This window comes from Corapipo altera, unplaced genomic scaffold, assembly GCF_003945725.1.
Source record: "Corapipo altera isolate COAL_440 unplaced genomic scaffold, ASM394572v1 23, whole genome shotgun sequence".
Classification (NCBI taxonomy): domain Eukaryota; kingdom Metazoa; phylum Chordata; class Aves; order Passeriformes; family Pipridae; genus Corapipo; species Corapipo altera.
This window is the reverse complement of record NW_020884878.1, coordinates 3553115-3573449: the sequence shown is the minus strand read 5'-3', so window position 1 is coordinate 3573449 and position 20335 is coordinate 3553115. Positions and strand designations below refer to the sequence as shown.

Sequence of the window (20335 nt, the reverse complement as noted above, 5' to 3'; positions counted from 1 at the left end):
TTGATTTTCCATTGGCATTTCCCCCTCCAAATTTTTATAGTGAATGGGAGCCTTACAGGGGCTCAACTCAGAAATAAGCTCTGAGAATGTGCTGTTTAAACTTAAAATCTGCACAGAAACTCTCCTTTCCTTGTGCTCTTGGGCTAGATTTGTGTTACCTTTTTGCCCTTTTGTAGTTACTCTTTACTACTGTCCTTGGTCTGAAACCAATTCATTTTTTATAAGCATCAAGGCGGAGACCACAGGGTTCAGATTACACTTCTACTTCGGAGGAGGAATATGGCTCAAATCACAGCTCCCCTAAACACAAACGCTCCCATACTTCAACAGCCACACAAACACCGAGGATACGTGGCTCTGGGCTGGGCAAGCAGAAGCACAACAGCAGAGAAACAGATGATGATGAAGATTTTGATGACCACCCTGACCCCTACAACTTCATGGCACAAACAGCAGAGATAGCTGAAATAGCCAGGTGAGGTGGGGCTTTATGTGTTGACCCATGTGTTGAAAATGGGTTGAGTTTTCTTTGGTGTTCAAAACAAACCCAGGTGTGGAGGTAGAAGGAGAGGCTCTCTCCTGTTTGTGTGCCCCTCCATCTCCTTTACATCTGAATATCAATTTGTTCAGACTCTTAAGGTTTCCATAAACCTTTGCAGCCTGGGCTAGGATGTGCTGGTTGTACCTTCTCTCTAGTAAATGCCAAGGTGCAGGGCATCGCATCTTGGTTTGTTTCTTGATCAAGCTGTGGGAAGTCTGTCAGAAGATCTCACTGTTTATACCTGCTTATCTCTGCTTTCTGCTGGAAGTCACAGTGTGGTTGGTGTGAACTGTCCTAATTCTCTGCAGAGGAATTCAAATGCTTTAGCAAAGACTGAATATGTAAACTGTTGTAGCTGCTTTGCCTGAAGCTGGTGAGGGAGCAGTAAGTAATCGCTGCAGGGCAGAAACCTCTTTGCTTAGCACAACTGAATCCAAATCTGTCTAGACCTTGTATATAAATGAGTTGTTGCTTAGCATGATGCCCCTGGATACGGGACTTTCTGTGTACTGGTGGTCCGACGGTTGCCTGGAGGACCTCAGCAGTAAAGCAAATAGATTCCTTTTTTTAAACAGTGGCATTTGAGGTTTGACATCTCTAATATGCAACTGTGTTATACCAGCTTTCCAGAAATACTGGTCTTCCATTGTACTGGCCATACTTGAAATACTTTTGACTGAGGAAGCTGTCTTCTGTCTGCTCTTGGCCAGCATCTCCACATCACCCTCAGCGCTGCCGCACTGACCTCAAAAGGGCTTTTCTTGCCTGAAAATTTCTGTCAAGCTGCTAGAAAGTGTGTCAGCCTTCAAACCAGGCTGCATTACCTGTGCTGCATGAAGTGTGGGTGTGGGAGATGCCGGCTTCCCTCCCACCAGCATTCCCAGTGCCGGAGAGCTCCGGCTCGCAGCAGCTATAAATAAATGGTTGCGTCAGACTTGTCTGGCGCTGCACGTTGCAGGGCTCGGTCACAGAGTCTGCTTGGTAATTGCAGTTCTGATTTCCCTTGCTGCTCCCGAATTAACTGGGAGGGGTTTGGAGGAGTCAGAGAGAGTTAAAAGGGAAAATGCCACTTGTTTACAGTAAGTGAATCACATAATGGAAGTGTTGGTGACAGGTCTACCCCCACCAGCACAGAGAGGGGGGTACCTTAGGCACGAAGCTCAAACTGGTTTTTATTAGTTCAATTATACGTTTTCTTTCCAAGGAAATGTTTTGATTAACTGACAGTTTTATCACATTGCTTGTTTTCCTTGTGGGCCCCTTCCAACTCAGAATATTCTGTGATTCTGTGATAAGGTTTTTTTTTTTTAATTTAAAGAAGAAAGTGTCTTTCAGATGAAGCTGACTAGCTGCAAGATTATTTTTTCTTTTGAAAGTTTTCCTTTAAAATTACCACAACAGCTGCTTCTGGTCTGAAGGGTTTTTTTAAAGCTCTGCTATCAACAATCCAGAGACTTAGAAACTGTTTTTAAGATCTAGAGCAGGTAGAGCAAAGTGCTACCATTACTGAGTGTTAATTGGACACCTGTCAAGGGGCTTGAAGTTCCAAGACTTGGTTTCTGAAAACCAGATCCCTCTAAGGTATGCTGTGCTTACCCTGGTAATCCCTCAGCTCTTCTGGAGAATGTGGAGGCATATTGTGATTTTCAGTCTATAAACCACAAGGAAGAAGGAAAGCAAATTTGAGCTTTTATTCTTTAAGTAAAAAAAAAAAAAGGTTTTTTCCACTGTATGGACTTTTTAATGGGAAAAAAAAAGGAACTCACAAAAATAAAAATTAACTGTATTGTATTTTAAAAAAAATTTAAAAAGGAAGAAAAAAGAAGGCAGTAGAGTTGGATGGGTGAGGGAGAACAATAACATAAAACTTCCTCATGGTTTGTCTCCAATACTTTCTGGTAGGGTATAGTCACTAGAATTTGCTTTGTATCAAACCTCTACTTTGAAGCTAGGTTCAGGAGAGGAGCAGATTTATTTTATATACAGACATAGTGTTTCTCAGCACCCTGCCAAGGCACCCCAAAACCCTTTGCTTTCCTTAGCCTCTGCAGAGGTCATCGTTCCCACAAACCTTTTGTGGCTCCTCTTTTTATATTTTACAAATATGTGTCGTGTTGCATCACATGTCCTAATGGTTCTGCTTCACTGCCTGTGCTTTAGGCTCAGCCAGACCTTGGTGAAGGATGTGGCCATCCTGGCTCGAGAGATTCACGATGTTGCTGGAGATGGGGACTCACAGAGCTCATCGGGGACGGGACCAAGCACCTCCCTCAGCTCTGTGCCCAACACTCCTGCTTCCACCATATCAGCAAGAGAAGAGGTAAGATCCCAAATGACAGAAATCTCTTCCTCTGAATTCTAGTAAGTACGTACTTGAGGCATGGTTGTGGTGGGAGACCAGGGCACCATCCTCAGTTGCTGCAGTATTGAAAAACCCTCATCACCCATCCTCCTGAAAAACACCACCAGAAAGACTGACTGAAGCCTGTTTAGGGTGCTCTTTATTTTGTCCTCTGTGCCACAGCTAGCCTTGCAAGGGGTGGGAATCATATTGTTTTCTAAGGCTCTCAAGGCATCTAGTCAGACTTTGGTCCCTGAAATTTGCATCTGAGGAACAGGATGGAGGGCACGTGTTGTGCTGCTGTGCAGGGAGCCAGAGCCTTCCTCTTTGTTTCAGACAAGGCACTGATCACGTGCTCTGGATGCACTCTCTGTGTCAGCTGTGTGTTTTGTACCTCTGCTGTATCCTCTCTGCCAGAACTTGAAATGCTGTGCAGGTGTTGTTCGGATCCCTTCCCTCCATCTGTGTGTTGGTGGGTGAGGGCAGGGACTCCACTCTCCAGCCAGGGAGTTGGGCAGGAAGGCAGGCAGGTAGCTTGGCAAGTGCTGTCCACCAGCTCTTCAGTGAAGCTGTAGCCTCCTCCCAAACTGTGTAGCACAGTTTGTCTGCACTGGGCTGGGGAGGAGAGAGGCAATTTCTTCATTTGGTTCACTGGTTCCTCAGCTCAGATTTGGCTGCAAGGTCACCAGGAGTCCAGCTGCTAGAGCAAAATTGCCTTTGCTAGTGTTTAAATCCAGATTCCCTCTTGTCTACCAACAGTGTGGGCTGAAAAAAGTACACAGCTCTCTGTTGTTCAGATGGCCCTCTATTGTGAGGTCTGCAGACCCCCATCCTAAGCAGGGTTCAAAGCTCAAGAACAAACCTGTTACTCTACCAAGAGAGTCCTTGGCGGCCCTGTGACCGTGCTGTGATCATCACTGAAGGTGCAAAGCAGACCTTTAAGGAGATACCCAGATCAGGCGAGTGTGGCTGTGGTTGTGCTAAACCGAGGTCAGCTGCAGCCTGCTCAGGGAGGGGTTTTTCCTGGGGCCTTCTGGAGCCACAGTGCACAAATGTTTCGCAATAACTTCGGGCTCTGAGATAAAAGTGTTATATTGCTTTGTTTCCTTGCAAGTGCCACGCCTGCAAAACTGCCTTTTGTATTATTCTTTTGGAGCAGTAAAGGTGACAAATCTACTGTACTCCTGACTTGCAAATGAAACGTTTTGCTCAGCACCCGCTTGCTTCCAGAAAAGCAGGGAAGGAAAAGTAGTGTACCTACTTTTTTTGCCACTGAAGGGTACCACCATAAGTCAGTTCAGGCACAGGGATATGTCCCCAGCTGCTAGAGGAAGACACCTGCAAAACACAGTGTTTCTGCTTTGTGCAAAATTATGGGCTGCAAAGTGCATGGTTGTGATGCTGAATGGCAGAATCACAAATCCAGGATTGCTTGGATCTGGGTGAATTAAGGGTTCTTCTGTGGCTTTGCAGTGCTGCCATGTGGGACATGCCAGTCAGTTCCTCACAATAGTGAGGAGAGCAGAGGGCTCTGTTGTGCTGTAAGGAATGCTCCCAGCTGTACCCACTGCTAGAGCAGTTTTTGAGATCTCACAGTGATGGAAAGGACAAAGAAGCACTGGTGGGAGCCTTTGAAGACAGATCAGGAGCCACAACCTTTGGTGTCTTCAGGCAGCAGTGGCTAAAAACACCTTAAGGGCTTCTAATGAGACTCACTCCAAATAGGATTGGATTGCACCGTGATTTCAGCAGGACCAGCAGCTGGGAGGCCATTTGAGTTACACCCAAAATGCCCCAGTAAGTTTTGCTGCCTTATGTTAGTGATAGCCAGGAACAGGTTAAATCAGCAGGACTTTGTGCTGGCAATGCTGAGATTTGGAGCTGGATTCCTGAATAGCTTGGGATCCTGAGTATTGCAGCTTGGGGGTCATGTTAAGAATGGGAGCAATATAAACTGATGTGGGTTTAATAAACAGACTTCTCATCTTTGGAACTAGACCAAAATCAGCAGACCTGCTTCCCACAGTCTAAGTGCTGCTGAATCTGTGCTAAAATGATTATTTTGGCTTAATGCAGGGAAGTTGTTAGGAAATATCTGAGAATCACTGTGTGCAATAGGAAGCACTGTGAATTTTGTGAGTTTTTATTAAATAGCTTTATATTAAATATTCTAGGAAAGGATGTAGTGATGAGAAATAGCTACTATGGTTATAATAGTAATGTATTGAAACATCTGATAAAAGGAAGGATGTGAATAAGAAAAGTTTACTGTGTATGTCTCTTATCCTGCTCTGGCTCATGCAGTGTTGTATGCCATTCTGCTAGCTCTTGATTTTCTACTACTAAATATTTATACCTATTCCAATAAAGAGAGGGGAAAATGCAGGAAAAATAAGCACTGATATTGGAATCACTTTTGAGTGTTTAATGCTGTATCAGAAGCTTCACTTCAGACCAGTGTGTGTCACAGCATTTCTCAGCCTCAAATGAACTGCTTTTTAAATTGCTTTTATTAAGAATCTTGGTTAAAGATTAAAATCATGAGTGTCCTCTTAAAAGTTAAGGTGGAGCCTTAGATTTAAACTTTATTCTCCATGTTCTGTCTTTTCAGGTCCAGTGTTGGCTTGGATGTTTGCCAGGGAGGTTGTTGGTTTCCCCAGTGCATGTTTGGGGTGTTCTTGTTTGTTTTTGTAGCCTCAGCTGTATAGTTTATAACAACCTAGATTCTTGGCATACAGAGCTGAATACTACTACAAATTAATCAAAAAAACCAAACAACCCCAAGCAGAACAACAACAAAAAAAGAGTTCAGCAAGGGTGAAACCTTCATGATTCCTGTTTACCAAAGCTGTGGGTTGTTTGTGAAGCCTTGGCTTGTGGGTGTGTAGGTTTTACAGGACCCAGCTTTCTGAAGAGCTGAGCCATCAAACTGAAAGCTCAGCTGCTGCAAACCTAGTCAAGTCAGGTCATCCCAAATCACCCACCAATTCTGCATATTTTAGCCCTTTAGTAAAATTCTTTTTGTTGTTTTTCTTTAGAGTTGATAATGACGTAGGAAAAACTAAAGAGCCCAATTATCTTTGTTAAGTTGTTGTTTAAAATACTCAGTGTGTGTGTTGGTATGACAAGAGGAAGTGTTTACAGGTGACAGAACAGAAAGCATGAGAAGAGACCAGGTCATGCACAAAAATCTCCTGGTGATGGTGAAGCAGGTGCTGTCCTTACCATGTTTTCAGCTTGTTGTGCTGAGAACCCTTCCCTGTAGAAATCTCATTCCCTTCTGAGACTGTTTCACTGCTGCAAGCAGCCTAACTTCTTGTTTCTGCTTAGAGAAGATAAGCTTATTAGCTAAACATTTTGGCTGCTGTGCCCCTGCACCATAATATCTCATACCCTCTGCCTGTGTATAACCCGAGTGCTACCGCGTAGTGTGGGGATCCTGGACCTTGGACGGCACATGGTTTCCTCACAAGAGCTGTGTGCTCTGCCAACCAAAGAGCCTCCTGGGCTGTAAGTTTGGCCCTTTCTCTGTCCTCGGAGGGCTCTGGATTGCACTCAGCACAGTCCATTTTGAAGTAATTGGGGAGCTGCCCAAGACCACCTCTGCAGAACTGGTTGGTGACCAGGACCTCCTTGGGCTTCCGTGCATGATGGGGGTGGGCACCGAGTGCTGGCCCTCAGGAATGCGCTTTTGGGAATGTCAACCCAAAATAACCCCAAACCACGTGTTCTCTTTGATACTTGCTGTCACAGTCATTCACTAGCATTGACCTCTTTGTTTCTGTTTTAACACAGATTGCTCGTAGATCTTTTCGGCTGGCATATCCATCTCAGGTGCACTTTCCATCCCATTATTTTTGTACCTCTGTCTTGTCACTGTTATTTTCTTCCCCTTGTTTTAGAGTTTTTGTCAGTAAACCAAACTGGAGTAACTGTCTTGTCTTTTCTGTTCTTCCTGTTAATTATGTGCATTATAAGTGGTTCAGTATTGCTTTTTCATCTCTTTCATGTGTTACTAAATGGTTTCTGATTAATTTTAGTGTGTCTTTAATGTTGCATTTAGATATTAAAACACAAGATATGGGAAAACAGGGCCTTCTTGAATATTAGCTAAATTCAAAAAAGATAAAGATGTACTTTTCAAATATGTGCTCAAGACTCAAAATTATAAAGCAGAATAGCCCTGCAGAGTTTTGTGGTATGATTCCAGTGGGTAGACACTTGCAGGATTGGGGTCTAGTAATTTGCTTACGAGCCCATACCTGTCTAAACAAGACTTAAATGACTCAGTGTTCCTCTCGGGCTTGCCTGAAAAATCTGCAATACCTGCAGTGAGTGCCTGTGACCCTCCTTTCCCTACTAATATTTAATGACTCGTTACTCATTATTTCCAAGTTGGTGCAGCACATTCCAGAAGCAAGTCTGAACTACCAGAAAGTGCCTCCCGGATCAGTGGAACTGAAGGATTTTGACCAAAATATGAACGATAATAGAGAAGAGGATCCCTCAAGAAAAACAAGGACAAGAAACCGTGAGGAGGCAGGCCACCTTTTTCTTTACTTTTTATATGACATTGCTTTAAGCTGCAGTATGTATACTTGTTCTTTCTGCCAAAGGAGGCTACTCAAAATAAACCCCCTCACTGCTCAAGAACCCTGACTTCTGGGTATAGAAACAATGTTTTAAAAAAAAAAAAGAGGAACAGAATCACCCCTCTTGCCAATACTTACTGGAAGTTTCCTCTCTTGTGTAAAACACCACTAAAACCTGAGGCTTGGTCACTTGTTTGGGAGGAGGCATTCAGTGTCAGAGCCTGCTTAGGCTATTTGACTGCTATTTTAAAGAAAAAACACAAACATCTCAACTTTGAAATCTGCAGCACTGATAGTTTAGTGGTACCTTACTGTTCTGCAACTGGCATCCTGGTTAGAGCTGCTTATGGAGCAGCAGTGGCAGAATCTGGACCTTAGGAGGGGTTTCTGCAGCTGGGCTGGAGTGCTGTGGCACAGCTGCCAAGCCACTTGTCCTGCACTGCTCCTTCCAAAGTATGCCATTTGATGCAGTTCTTCTGGGCTGACAGTACAGGGTAACCTGGAAATCACTGGGATGATGCTAAAGGATGAGGAAGCCTGGCCTGACCTTGAGGCTGGGGATGGTATTGGGGTGAGGGCTGTAGTGGGGTGAGGATGCCAGGGAAAGGAGGAGCAATCTGCTGGTGCAGCACTCAGCTGTCTCTTCTGCTTGCTTTCTCCCTGCCAGCTCTGGTTGGAGGGAAGAGCTGGGGCAGAGGCTTCAGGGAGGCAGTGCAGGCAGGAGGGGAGAGCAGGGCTCCAGCACAGTCACTCCGGTGCTCTGGAGGTAGAGGTGACTCAGATGGGCAGATGAAGGGTGACTGTGGACTGAGCCACTAGTGCTGGTCCTGTCCTGTGTCTGACTTGAAGCAATCCCTCACTCTCCTGTAGAGAGGTGCCAAGGCCGGATAAAAGGTGCAGGTTCAGAGTGCCCCCAGCTGATGTGGGCTTTCCTGGCAGAAGCCTGGAGGCTTTGCTGAGGCATAGGACTTGAATATTTGGGGTTTGGTGGGCTTGTTTTTTGTTGTTTTTAGTAAAGCAGAATGTAACATGGTGGGATACCTGGCTGTGAAGGTGGCTTGAACTCATGTAAATCACATTAGACAGTTTCAGTGAGACTGCTTGTGTGGCTTCTCATGTTATGATTTGGCTTTTGGGTTTATTTTTTTGGGGGGAGAGGGGAGGTATCTGTGAGGCTTGGAAGGTCTTAAGTGTTTTTCTTTCACAACTGCTTAAATAGTTATGTTACTGCAGACAACTGTCTCTCTGTCTCTAGAAAATAAAGTCTGAACAAGTTAGTATTAACCTTTTTGCCAAAGTGCTGCAACAAAGCTGCACATCATCATAATCTCCCTTGAACTTGAGATATCATCCACACAGATGATGATGCTTCAGTGAAGATCATTTACTGTACAAAAAATTCCAGTTTTGTAAAATGCCATTTTGCTAAAAGTTCTCTGATTTTTCCTCATATTTTAGGTAATCTTCGACAATCTGATGTTGAACCCAGTGTCCCAGTTATCACATACAATACGTGAAAATACAGAAAACCTAGCTGAAAAAATGAAGTAAGTAACTTTTTGTCCCTGACCTGAAATGTTGACTTGCTGGTGAGTTTGTTGATTTGCTGCTTGTGGAAGATATTGCATTGTTGTCTTGGAAAGTTTTGTTATCAAGATGCAGGGAATCTAGATGTAGGAAACTCTCTGTGTGTAGTGGACCAGGGGTAATATGATTATTTGCTATCTCTTTTCCTCATACATTTTGCCTTTGGAATTGTAATGTTGGATTTGTAATGCCTGTTGATGCCTTAACTTTGAAATGTTACCTGTGCAAAGATGCAGCAGAAAATTGGTGGATTGTTTCCTCTTTCCTTCTCCTGTACCAAGGTTCTTGTAAAAACCTGCAGATCACCAAGCTTGTGAAATCTTTTCAAAGTTTGCTGTTGCTTCAGAAGACATCAATCAGGGAAGGACTTTGGATTGTTCCTAAATCAGCTGAAAGGGGCTTTGTCCAACTGCTAATCCACTAATCTCTTTTGTTGCTGCATCTTGTGATAATTAAGTATTTTAAACAAGGAGCTTTTGGATGGCAATTTTTTTTTCTGCTTTTTATGGTACAGGATTCTGTTTCAAAACTCAGAAAGCACCTGGGAGGAGATGGAGGCCAAAATCAATTCAGAAAATGAAGTGCCAATTCTGAAGACCTCAAACAAGGTAAGACCATGCAAACAAGGGAAAGAGTTTAGCCCATGAAAGCTTTGTAAGAAACCAAAACATCAATCTCTGACCCTTCTCAAACCCATTTCTGAAATTTATGGTTCATTTTCATGTGTTGAACTGCAGTTTTGTTACTGTTTGAAGTGTGACAAAGTGAGTTCCTTCAGCTATTGGGTTTCACCAAACTCATTCCCTGTCAGTTTGAGATTCATCTTCAAAGACCCAGTTCCCTAACAAATGCTGAAGCTTAGGGCCTTTAGGCCTCATTTAAACATTTACCAAAAGATCAGCTACCACATGGTTGCCACAGCTTCAGACAGGTGTTTCTCTTGGATGGTTTTTTTCTTCACCTATAACAGTTTGATACTAGGGCAGTAAAAATTCACCTCAGGCTGAATTCACTCAGGTGATTCAGCCTCAGGGTGGTGTTTATGTTCTCATGACTTTTAATTGTCCTTGATGGAGATTGTCAGTAAGGATTTAAGTACAGTAGTGGACCCAGAAAATAAGATTAATGCTAAGCAACATTGTGCAAGACCTGTGTAGCTCAGTGCTACAGCAGCATAAATGTGGCCAAATGCTTTGTCTGATCTAGGAGTTGAGTTTACAAATACCTTTGTATATTTAACATTAAGGAGGAGCCTTTATACAGTTAACCTGGCTAGCATTTAATATCTAAAAAGCACTGTGGCTGTGAACTGGGTGGTGTTGTAGCACTTAGTGACATGCTGCAGAGCAAGGTTCCCTGTGCACTGACCAAAGGCATGTCATGTCTGTTAAACAAGCAAGGCTGGGGCTGACTTTGAATCTCCTTAATCAGATAAGGCAGAAGGAGTAAGACTTAAATTCCTTTGTCAGTTGAGTACTTTGTTGCTTAATTTTCCATTCTGATGCTTTTGTTTCTAGGAAATCAGTTCTATCCTGAAGGAGCTCAGGCGAGTTCAAAAACAGCTTGAAGGTTGGTCATCTAAAATGTTCCTTTTGTCTCTCAAATGCCAGTAAAGTTGCACAAAATAAAATAATGTGACCTGATTTTCCAGTGAAAGCTGGGAAAGGATGCAGAAGTTTAGTTTGTTAGCACAGTGCTCCCTGATGAGTGCATATGGAATGAACGGTAGATTTATCTTGTGCTGGCAATTTTTAAGAAAATGGTTGACTTTTGAAATGTGGACCCTGTTGCTGTGGAAGTGCTTTGTTTGTGATAATTAGCATATTCCCAAAGTATAAACTGGGACAGGTCTGTTCTGATGAAATAATATTTAGCAACTCTTTAAGCCAATAAGCTGTGCTATACTTTTTGGACTTGAATTTTGCACATATAGCTCTGCAATAGGAAAAGCAAGACAAGCTCTTGCATCATCTAAAAGCTTAATAAAGACATAAAACCATCCAGGCGTCATTTTAGGCTCCTGCTAAAAGCTTGTCATTTGGCTGCTGTAGTTTGTCTTTACCAATTTAACCAGAAAGTTGAGTGTCCACGTAGCTTTGGTTTGGGAGAGGTTTTGCTTGTTAAAGCTGTTTGGGCCTGAAGGTACTAATGAGGAAAATAACATGATTAAATGAAGAAAAGTACTACCTACAGTTCTACTGCCTTCAAAATGAAGGCAGCAACCTTCTATTTGGAAACTTTGCTGAGTGCTGCTAATATGTCTGTGTATGTCTCTTTATTTTCTTTTTTTCCCAGTCATAAACGCTATCATCGACCCCACTGGAAACTTGGATATAGTTGCCAGTAACAAAGCATCTTCTGCTGCTAAACAATCTACAGCCACTAAAGTCAGGACTGCTAACAATTCTGGGTCCACACTGGAGACTTTGTCCCCAGCACAGATGAGAAACTACACTCAGAAATCGAACTGTGGGTCTTCTAGCTTGCAAGATTCGAATTTCATTCCAGATGGAGAGAAATACGTGATCTGATACAATATTTTGTATTGCTGTCATATTGTAATCTACTGTCGCATTAGTATCGTGTATGAGTGGTTTGTGGACAGTTTGTGTGGAGCAGTTGTTTAGATTGCTAATACGTTGCACAAAAAAGAAAAATCTATGCTGTGAGGGTGAATGGAAAGTCTGTGTATGCCTTTTAAACAAGACTAGCACTGTGGAGCAGCACATATTCAGCATAGAGGCAAACTGATTTTTACAAAATTACTCACTCTTCCAGTGTGCCATAAGAAAACAGGCTTTGCATATTTTCCATTCAGTACTGCCGAGGCTAAAGTGTTCTTGCATTGGCCTGTTTATAATTATTCAGTTGTAATGAGGCGCAATTTTAAAAAGAAAAAAAGACACCTTTTTTGGTACTATATTTGTTTGGGATTTACTTGTTTGAGGGTTTGTTTTTTTTTAAGTGTACAAGTGAAGCATTACAACTGTTGGAATCAATGTGCAAATCCAACAGAATGATTGTGCAATAAATATCATGAGTTTCTGAGAGAAACTCCTACTGCAGTTGTGTTAGAATTCCTTTCCAGCAGTCATAAAGAGGCAGCCACTCTGAAGTTGTGCATCTTTTTTTTCAGTCCAAAAACCAAAACAAGACAGAATGAACCCTTTGTTTCTCTCTTGGGAAAGGGTAACAGTTAATAATGGTACGACTGTAAAGAGGACTAATACAGTTACTATTTTTGATGATATTTCAGACCCAAAGTTTGGGGTAGGTACAAAAAGTTATATTTTACAGTTTAGCTTGCCAAATTTTCATGATTTCGGTACAAATGTTGTCTTTAAGCAGCTTTTTTTTTTTTTTAATTTAAGTATGCAGTTTTTTACACTGAGCTACAAATACTCTTGGCTGGGCCAAAGATTAAGATGTTTGCAATTAGCTAATTGCAAAGAAAAACAGCTGTTCCAATGGCTCATGAAATAAACTTAATTGCACAGTTGCTGTGAACTAGTGTGTTCACTTGACAGCACTGAAAAAATACTGGCTTCAATGTAGCTCCACCTTTATGGCTAGTTCTGTTATGAATTTTTTTTTCAATGCAAAAGTGCTTGCAAAGACCACCATTCTATGGTGTTCTTCAGAAACTATTCAGCAGTGTCAAGCACTTGGTACGTTTGGGATTTTTGTCTGTGTTCAATTTTTGGTCTGTTAAAATCCCAAAAACACTAAGGATTTGTGCGCATTTGCACTGAGCAATTTCTTATTTAAAAAAAGTTGGGGTTTGTATTCTGTCTTCGTATTTAACTGCAAAACACTAAGCAATTTTTGTTGCTCTAAGAACAAAAGTTTTGTTTTTGAGGGGATCTCTTCCAGACGTGTTTGCTCCCAGTTTTTTCTGTCTTGTATCGATTCCTTTTTCATTCTTCCAGGTCACTAAACAGTAATCGGGTAAAGAAATTCTTTTGTAGCTGTGGAGGATACATTTACAGGGAAAGGTGAGCAGATGAGTTCCACTTTGCCCTCATACAGTATGTAGTTTAACCAGTGAAAATGGTTTCCCAAGCTTGACTGCGTCTTGTGTGCTGACTTTATATTTTGGGGTGAGTAGTGGATTCCTTAGTTAGCTTCAGTAGTTACCTGAGCTTTTCTGCTGGAATGTTGTAACAGTGGGAACCTGTTAAAATAATTTAAATAAATAGGGATGCTCACAAAGTGTTTAACCTTACTAGTGAAGACCGTGATTGCTTTCCTGGTGCAGCCAGTGGGAGCTTTCCATTGATTTCAGCAGAGAGAGGATTGGTCCCAAAAATGGGAGTATGCCAACAGGCCATTAGTTTCTTTTTGAGCATGCCAAGATGCTGGCTGGTGAATAATAGGTGCAAATATCCTTCTGAGATCTCCAGTAGGTTATAAGACTCATCTGCTTGTGTGGAAATGCTCTTCCATGAGGAAATCTGCTGGATTTCACGTAGATGAATGCAGAATAGAAAAAGAATTTGCCCTTGATGTTGTTCTGCCTGTAATATACGCACTATCTGAATGTGTTAATTCAGTCGTTTATTCTGATCTGTCTTTTCTTGAAATACCTGACTGTGTCCTTGGTGAATATCATAAGTGGTGGTATCATTCCTGACATATGAGACACAATTTTTCAAGCCCTTCTTAGTTAGGGTTTGAACTGACCAGGTGCTACCCCAACTCACTAGGAGTTGAAGGACCTTCACACATAAGGTGTTGCTGTTAGTTTCAGTTTTGCTGTAGAGACAAGTGAATTACTAAGACATCTATCATCATTTGTTATTTCCACATCTTCCTGCCTGTGTGCTGGTGGAGTCTGTTTCTCTACAACATGCCCTTGATGGGACTTGTGTTTACTTTCACTTGAAAATTGCTTGATTCTTCTTTGATTCATGAACACATCAGGGAGGGATTTTCTTCCTTGGTTGCTCTGTTCTGAACTTGAGAGCAAGCCCACAGACACCTTGCATCAATTAAATCAACCTGCAAAATATGGTACCTCTTCAAGTGAGTAATAAGGATGCAACAATCAGTGTCTGTTGATAATTTGGAAATGTGTGTGTGAAGGCAGGGAGGATGTACAGCTTGATTTGTTTTATTTGTGACTCAGCCAAACTGTAAAACGCTTCTGTGTCCTGACACAGTGTTCATCCTTGGATCTTTGCATTTAAAATGGTTTTGCTAGTCAAGGATGAAACGCAACATATTTTTTCTTGTATTCACTGCTTCTGAAGTACTCCCATTGCACTTGTCTGCTCCAGATAAGCCAAAGAGCTATCCACTCCTCTGCTGATTGTTCATTCTTACAAGCAGTACTGTATGCAACCATGGAAACATGCCTGTGTGACTCCAGTGTGAACCTAACTGATATGTAGTGGTGTATCCGGGTGGCCCAGGATCAGTGTGCGAGATTCCCGTTGGCTTCCATGAGCTGCGGATGGGCCTTGCACTGAGCTTGGCAGGGGTGACACTGACCTGTGGGTCACTCTCACACCATATTGCTTTCATGTGTTTTGTGTCTGACTAAAGAAATGTAACGGAGGGTGGGATTTTCAAAGTCTTAGGGAAGCAAGTGCTCGGGTTCTTTCGGGTTTCCGTGTGCTTTGGGTGCCTGATACCCTGAGCACCTTTCAAAATCCCAGCCCTCAGCTCTTCCACTATACTTGAAAACCATGTTCTGAGTTTGATGCTTTCGGATGTAAAATCCTGTTATTCTGTTGCAATGGCGTGAATGTAAATTCCTGCAAGGATGTGTACGAGCTTTGTGAGCGAGGACGTGGCTGTATCTGCAGTGGTGTCATGGCGTGGTTGTGCTCCAGGAGAAAAGAACGTCTGCATCATCTTTGAGTATTTCAGTAAAGGTACAACTAGTGGAATGTTTACATACAGCCTACTGACGAGAAAGGAGACAGAAAAAAAAAATAGATGAAAAAGTGTAAAGTATTTGAGTGCAAGACTCTACTAGTTTTTTCTTGTTTTGCAGATCGCACTAGCTATTTTTGAAGTTGGTAAATGTGTATAACTTTTGCAAAGACCAGACAGAACTACCTGTTCACTTTCAATGTGCCCCATGCTGAATTGTGCCTATTTCACTCTCTGCTGTTGTTATGCTGCTGATTCTGCTGTTCTCAACTGTTCACTGAATCATTCCATTTGCATGCAACACAAATGCAAGCTGAGCTGTCTGAGAGTAAAGCTGAAACACATTTGTATAACTTGAATCAATTAATGACTTTCTCTTTTCCACACCCTCTTGAAATGCTGTGTATAATTTTGATTTGTTTCTCCTGCCCTGATTTCTTTCTGCTTTTGGTTTGTTTTTTTTTTTTTTTTTTTTTTTGAATGGTAATTTATTTTTGTTTGGATTATAGGCAGTATCTGTACATTTTGTTTCAAGGTGATATTGTGGATGTCTTTAAAAAAAAATTGTTATTTTATATAATTTTATCATAAAGTTGCTCTAATAAATCATTCTTTTATCATGTGACAGTGATTATGGATTTCGTGTGTTAATTTGGAGGGGATTATGTGTTTGGTGGACTAACTTTTCCAACTGCCTGTTTACACTGGTGTTAAGTGAGGTGCAATGAAAGAATTGTCGGGAACTGAAGACTCACAGTGCAACTGGGTCAGTCCTGGTGACACCCAACATATGGCTGGGGCAGATCCCTCTCCAAAAGAACAGGAGTCCCCTTTCCCCTCTGCAGTTACAGGGTTGAAGTCCCTAAGTCCCTGTCACCTGAGGGTGGTACATCTGAGTATGGTATGGTGATACTTGATTCAATTTTTAGTACTGTTTTGTTTTACTGCTGTGATTAACAGTGGTGGTTGAATCCAGCCTGGATATGATCATTCCCCAGGAGGTATATGATTACAAGAAAACATTATTAGACTTAACTCTTTTTCCTCTCACCTTACACACACACACACACACACACACACACACACACACACATATATTGGAGTTTATGTGTCTATGAAGTATTTTTTTTTTACTTTTCCCTTCATTCTGCCAGTGTCTTCCTTCCCTCCTGCAGTTCTATCTGAGCTTTGCATCCTTCCTGGCACTTTTGAAATGGCATTAATTCCTCCTTCTCCCCTGCACAGCCTCCAGCCTCCCCCACCCTGCTTGGTGCCACGTGAGACTCTGCATTAGCACAGCTTCTATAGGAAGCAGCTGATAAAAACATGGCATTCTTTGCCAGCAATAACTAAAATGGAAAGGGGAAGAAAATATTATTAGTCCCTAACTAGAATCAGTGGGAGACTTTCCATCCCCTGGTGACCTTTCCATTAGATACTTGAACATGAGACCTTTTCTATTTAAAAGTTTTAGGGAGGGATTTCGTGTCTAAAAAAAAAATTCTGCCTTTCTTAAAAAGCTTTTTGAAGCTTAGTTTGCATGTGCTGTGTCTGCAGAAAAGGTTTTTGGTGTTCTCTGGAATATAGGGTTGGATTACACATGACACTGCCTCTCCACGGGCTCCCCTGGCATCCAGAGCCGTGTTTGAGTCAGGATGCTGTGCAAAGTGCCCTTTTGAAATCAATACTGCACCCACTTCATTAATTTTTAAGAGTCTGACTGAATAAACATAAGAGGCACTGGAACTGTGGCCAAAACTATTTGCAACATAATGAAAGCTGCTATCTGGCAGAGTTTAAAAATAAAGGATAGATGGGAACAGTAATGATCTCCTCTGTGCATCTTCCTGCTGAGCCTTCAGCTGCAAGCCTGCCTGGCTCTCCAGCGTCCTCATTTGCTTTGGGAAGTAGAGCCTGTTTTTCCACGTGTGCATAGCAGGGAACACCAGAAAGGCTTTGCCTTGAGCAGGGTTTGCAGGATCCTTCCTTAGAGCAAAACCTTTAAGTCGTCAGAGGGGACAGGGTTTTATTTTTTGATGTTGCATGAAAATCCAGCAGGAGACCCTCATCTGTTGGGTCCTGCCCATGAGATGGTGGGAGAGGACCATGCTTTTTTTTCAGTAAGGACACCTGTGGACTGTTGAAGAGCAAAGCCCTGCTGGTCTCAGCTTTCTCTGCTGAGGTGGGGCAGCAGTGGGCAGTTTGGCTGGGGGGTGTGTTGTTTTCCTTAACAGGGTAAAACCATTTGGATGCAACCCTGCAAAGACTGGGAGAACCGGTGCCTGGGAGCACAACCTATGCAGCTACCTAGAAAAAGTGTGTTAATTTAGTGGAACAGCTGCTTAGGTCTCTGACTGAGAAAAATGAACACAAGAAAATAGTACTCACTAGGACTCTACCCTGATTAAGCCTTTTTTCCTCCTCTGAGCAGAAATTACTGAAAACACTGTACTTGCCAAAGGAGCTGGTGCCAGAAATGGTTTGTTCAACATTGACATTTCTGTCAACATTCAACTCGCTGGAATCATAAGAAGGAAAAAATTGTAATACAAACACACACAAAAAAAATATGCAGCATCCACCTGGCACCTGGGAACACTTCATAGACAAGAAAGGATCCAGAGGCATGGGTGAAGTTCAGTTGCAGCAAGAGGACCTGTGGCTTTAGCAAGAGCGGTAACCACAGAGAGCAGGTCACTTCTGGGCATTGTTTCTCCCAGGGAATGGATCTCCCTCCCAGCTGCTGACAGCTGGGCAGGCTCGAAGAGGATGGATTATAACACAGCTCATGACACACCTTCATCTCAGGGAAAGCAACCTCTCTGTAAGCAAAAAATTACTCTCTATGTCCAGGAGGACATGAGGAGTGTGACTGCATCAGGCCAGTGGTGTCCTGGGTTGGCAGGTACTTTGCAAATAAAAGAGAAGGAGTATAATTTTTGTAATACAAAGCCAGATATATTCAAGACAGCACACACTGAAGCTTTTCCTAGTACTTGCAGGTCCTCTTTTCTAGGTGTCACTGGAGAGTGAGTGCCACACAAGAGAGTGACAGCACTGATACAGCAGAGGACTCTCTGTAATCCCTTGAGCTACACGAATCACTGCGTTTTTTATATTTTTTTTTCAATTGAAATATATTTCCAAACAAAACATGTTTCATAAGTATTTAGTATTTAATTTTAGATTTTATAAGATGATTCCAAGTAAGTTAAATACTTCAACTTAAATTTTTCAAGTCCATGGTCAGATATTTTAGTGAATTTATTGAATTTTTAAAAAAGTGTAAATTGAGTAAATCTTAAAAAACATTTCTGAACAAATCACAATTTTATTGAAATTTTCTCTAGGCTTGTCAACTGAATCACTTCCAAATTCTTGACCTGAAATGACTTCTTTTGGGTTCCCCCCCTTCCTCCCCCAGCTCATTTGAGTATACAATCTTCTGGCACAAAGTATAAATAATTTTTCTTTTCAAGTGTAAGGACCCTGGCTGTTCCTGCCTCCCATCCTTCTGTTGGCTGTTGGTGTTTGGACCCCAGCCGCCTTCTTCTCGTGCAACAAAAAATGTAGTTTCGTAGTAATCTCTGCAGCGGTAGTGATGTTTTCATCTATAATTAGCTCTCAGAGATGAGAATGTGTTAAACTGGCAGTTTCTTCTTCACAAACCTCCCACACAGGCAGAAAAAGCTCTTTTCGCTGTGTCTTTTAATGCACCCTTCTGACAAACTGGAGTCCAAGCATGCTTTTTTAGAGGGAATATGTTAACCACAGAGTGCAATCCAACCATACAGCCAGAGATGTACATCCTCTGTGTGGGGGGATGGTGGCAAGTCAGCCAGAGCAACTAGAAGGAGCCTTCTCTGAGAGATGGGGAAGAGGTAGAAAAAAAGAGATTCCTTCTTTGCCCTGAAACTTGCCGCTCGCTTTTTTTCCTCCTTTCAGTTGCATGAGTTGGTCAAATAGAATCATATTCTCCCCACATATTCCACACTTAACCTCTCAAAACTACAAAGCTGCTAGTAAGATAGAAATGTACAGTTGCTGTTGGGCTGGTATGTGAGATCAGGTGAGCAGAAGGAAAGCAGGATTTTGCAAGCTGGAGAGGAAGAGGATGGAATGTATCAGTGCTGCAAGTGGTTAGAGAGCTGCCAAAAAGTAGAAATACAGGTCCTTTTTCTGGAAGCTGCTCTTCCCCTGATATAACCCAGCCTCCCTAGTTTGACCTAAATTGATGATATTGAAGCAATAAATGATAAGTCCTGAACTTCATAGAAAGTTCACGCTGCTGCCTGTGTGGTACGATCATGAAGTCAGTGGGAGCTTTTGTGATTTATGTTGGCATAGTTCATGCCAGGATTTCAGTCCTGCACACAAGCAGGCTCTTAGCTGAAATATTTAATTGGGATGCTCAGCCTCTGAAATCAGTGGAGGGGCAGGGACACTTCTGGGGGCGATTTGGACTTCCGTCCTCTTGCTGGCTCTCTGGAGTTGTCTCTTTTCCTTGGCTGCAGATCCTGCCTCCAGCTTTCTGGTAACCCAAGTCTACAGGGACAGCAGCAGCCTTTGCCTTGTTTTTAAGCTCTTTCAATAGAGATTTGGGATGGCCCCCGTGACAAGTGATCTGTGGATAGCAGTAAATTCAGGAGAGAGCTGGCTGGTCAGACAGGTGTCCTATCTACTCCACCATCTTCTTTTCTGTAACTTTTGCCCTTTTTGGAGTCAGTGCTTGTGTTTTGGTCCCAGGGGAAACAGAGAACTCACAACACCTTCAGCTTCCCAGAGAAAGGCCTCTTTCTGTTGAGCCTATCTGCTGGCTCATCTTAGTTTTTCTGTCTTCAGCAGCTTAATACAAGGTACAATAAAGCCTCATGTGCCAAGTTGTCTCTCCATTGATTCCCTACTGCATCCTTTCTCTGATACTGAACTAGGGAACTGCATTCTTGGGTTCAGTAGGAATGAGGGGCTGCCTGCAGAATAACACTGGTGTGGCCACAGTGAGTTTTGTCAGCTGAGGTGCAGCCTTTAGATTTTTACAGAAGACATAATTTCTTAGAAGTTGCCCCAAACTCAATGTCAGATGTAACCTTACCCCTCAACAACATCACTGCAAATTCCAAATGCCATGTGTTTAAGACAAAAGCTGTATTATTTCAAAGGAGCTAGTTTGCTTCCTTATATTTGTCCAAGGATGATTGAGCAGGAGAGTGCTTGCAAGAGGAACTGAGCAGAGAGGTGGGTTTGAAGGGTTTGTTTGTTTAAAATGAAGCTTCCGGTGGGTTAAGAGTGATGCAGTGAGAATATTGCCATGTCCAGGATGCAAATAGCACCAAAGCTGAGCAGCCCTTCCAACCACAAACAGTGTTTTCTCATGCTGATGTAGACTCTGACTTC

At 42.4% G+C, this 20335-nt stretch overlaps 1 protein-coding gene across 5 annotated transcripts in view; it reads left to right on the top strand.

Moving 5' to 3' along the window:
• CEP170B (centrosomal protein 170B) overlaps positions 1-15572 on the top strand; it is a 58660-nt gene extending 43088 nt beyond the window's left edge. For 2 of the 5 annotated variants that reach the window (XM_027637821.1, XM_027637819.1), the window contains 8 exons: positions 226-475; positions 2702-2861; positions 6678-6716; positions 7278-7421; positions 8933-9021; positions 9576-9669; positions 10579-10630; positions 11357-15572. In XM_027637821.1, the coding sequence (XP_027493622.1) occupies positions 226-475; positions 2702-2861; positions 6678-6716; positions 7278-7421; positions 8933-9021; positions 9576-9669; positions 10579-10630; positions 11357-11592 (1064 nt within the window). In that variant the 3' untranslated portion in view covers positions 11593-15572. The remainder of the gene's footprint in view (positions 1-225; positions 476-2701; positions 2862-6677; positions 6717-7277; positions 7422-8932; positions 9022-9575; positions 9670-10578; positions 10631-11356) is intronic. The other 3 variants (XM_027637824.1, XM_027637820.1, XM_027637823.1) reach the window with 2 other exon arrangements.
• The last annotated feature ends 4763 nt before the right edge of the window (positions 15573-20335 follow it).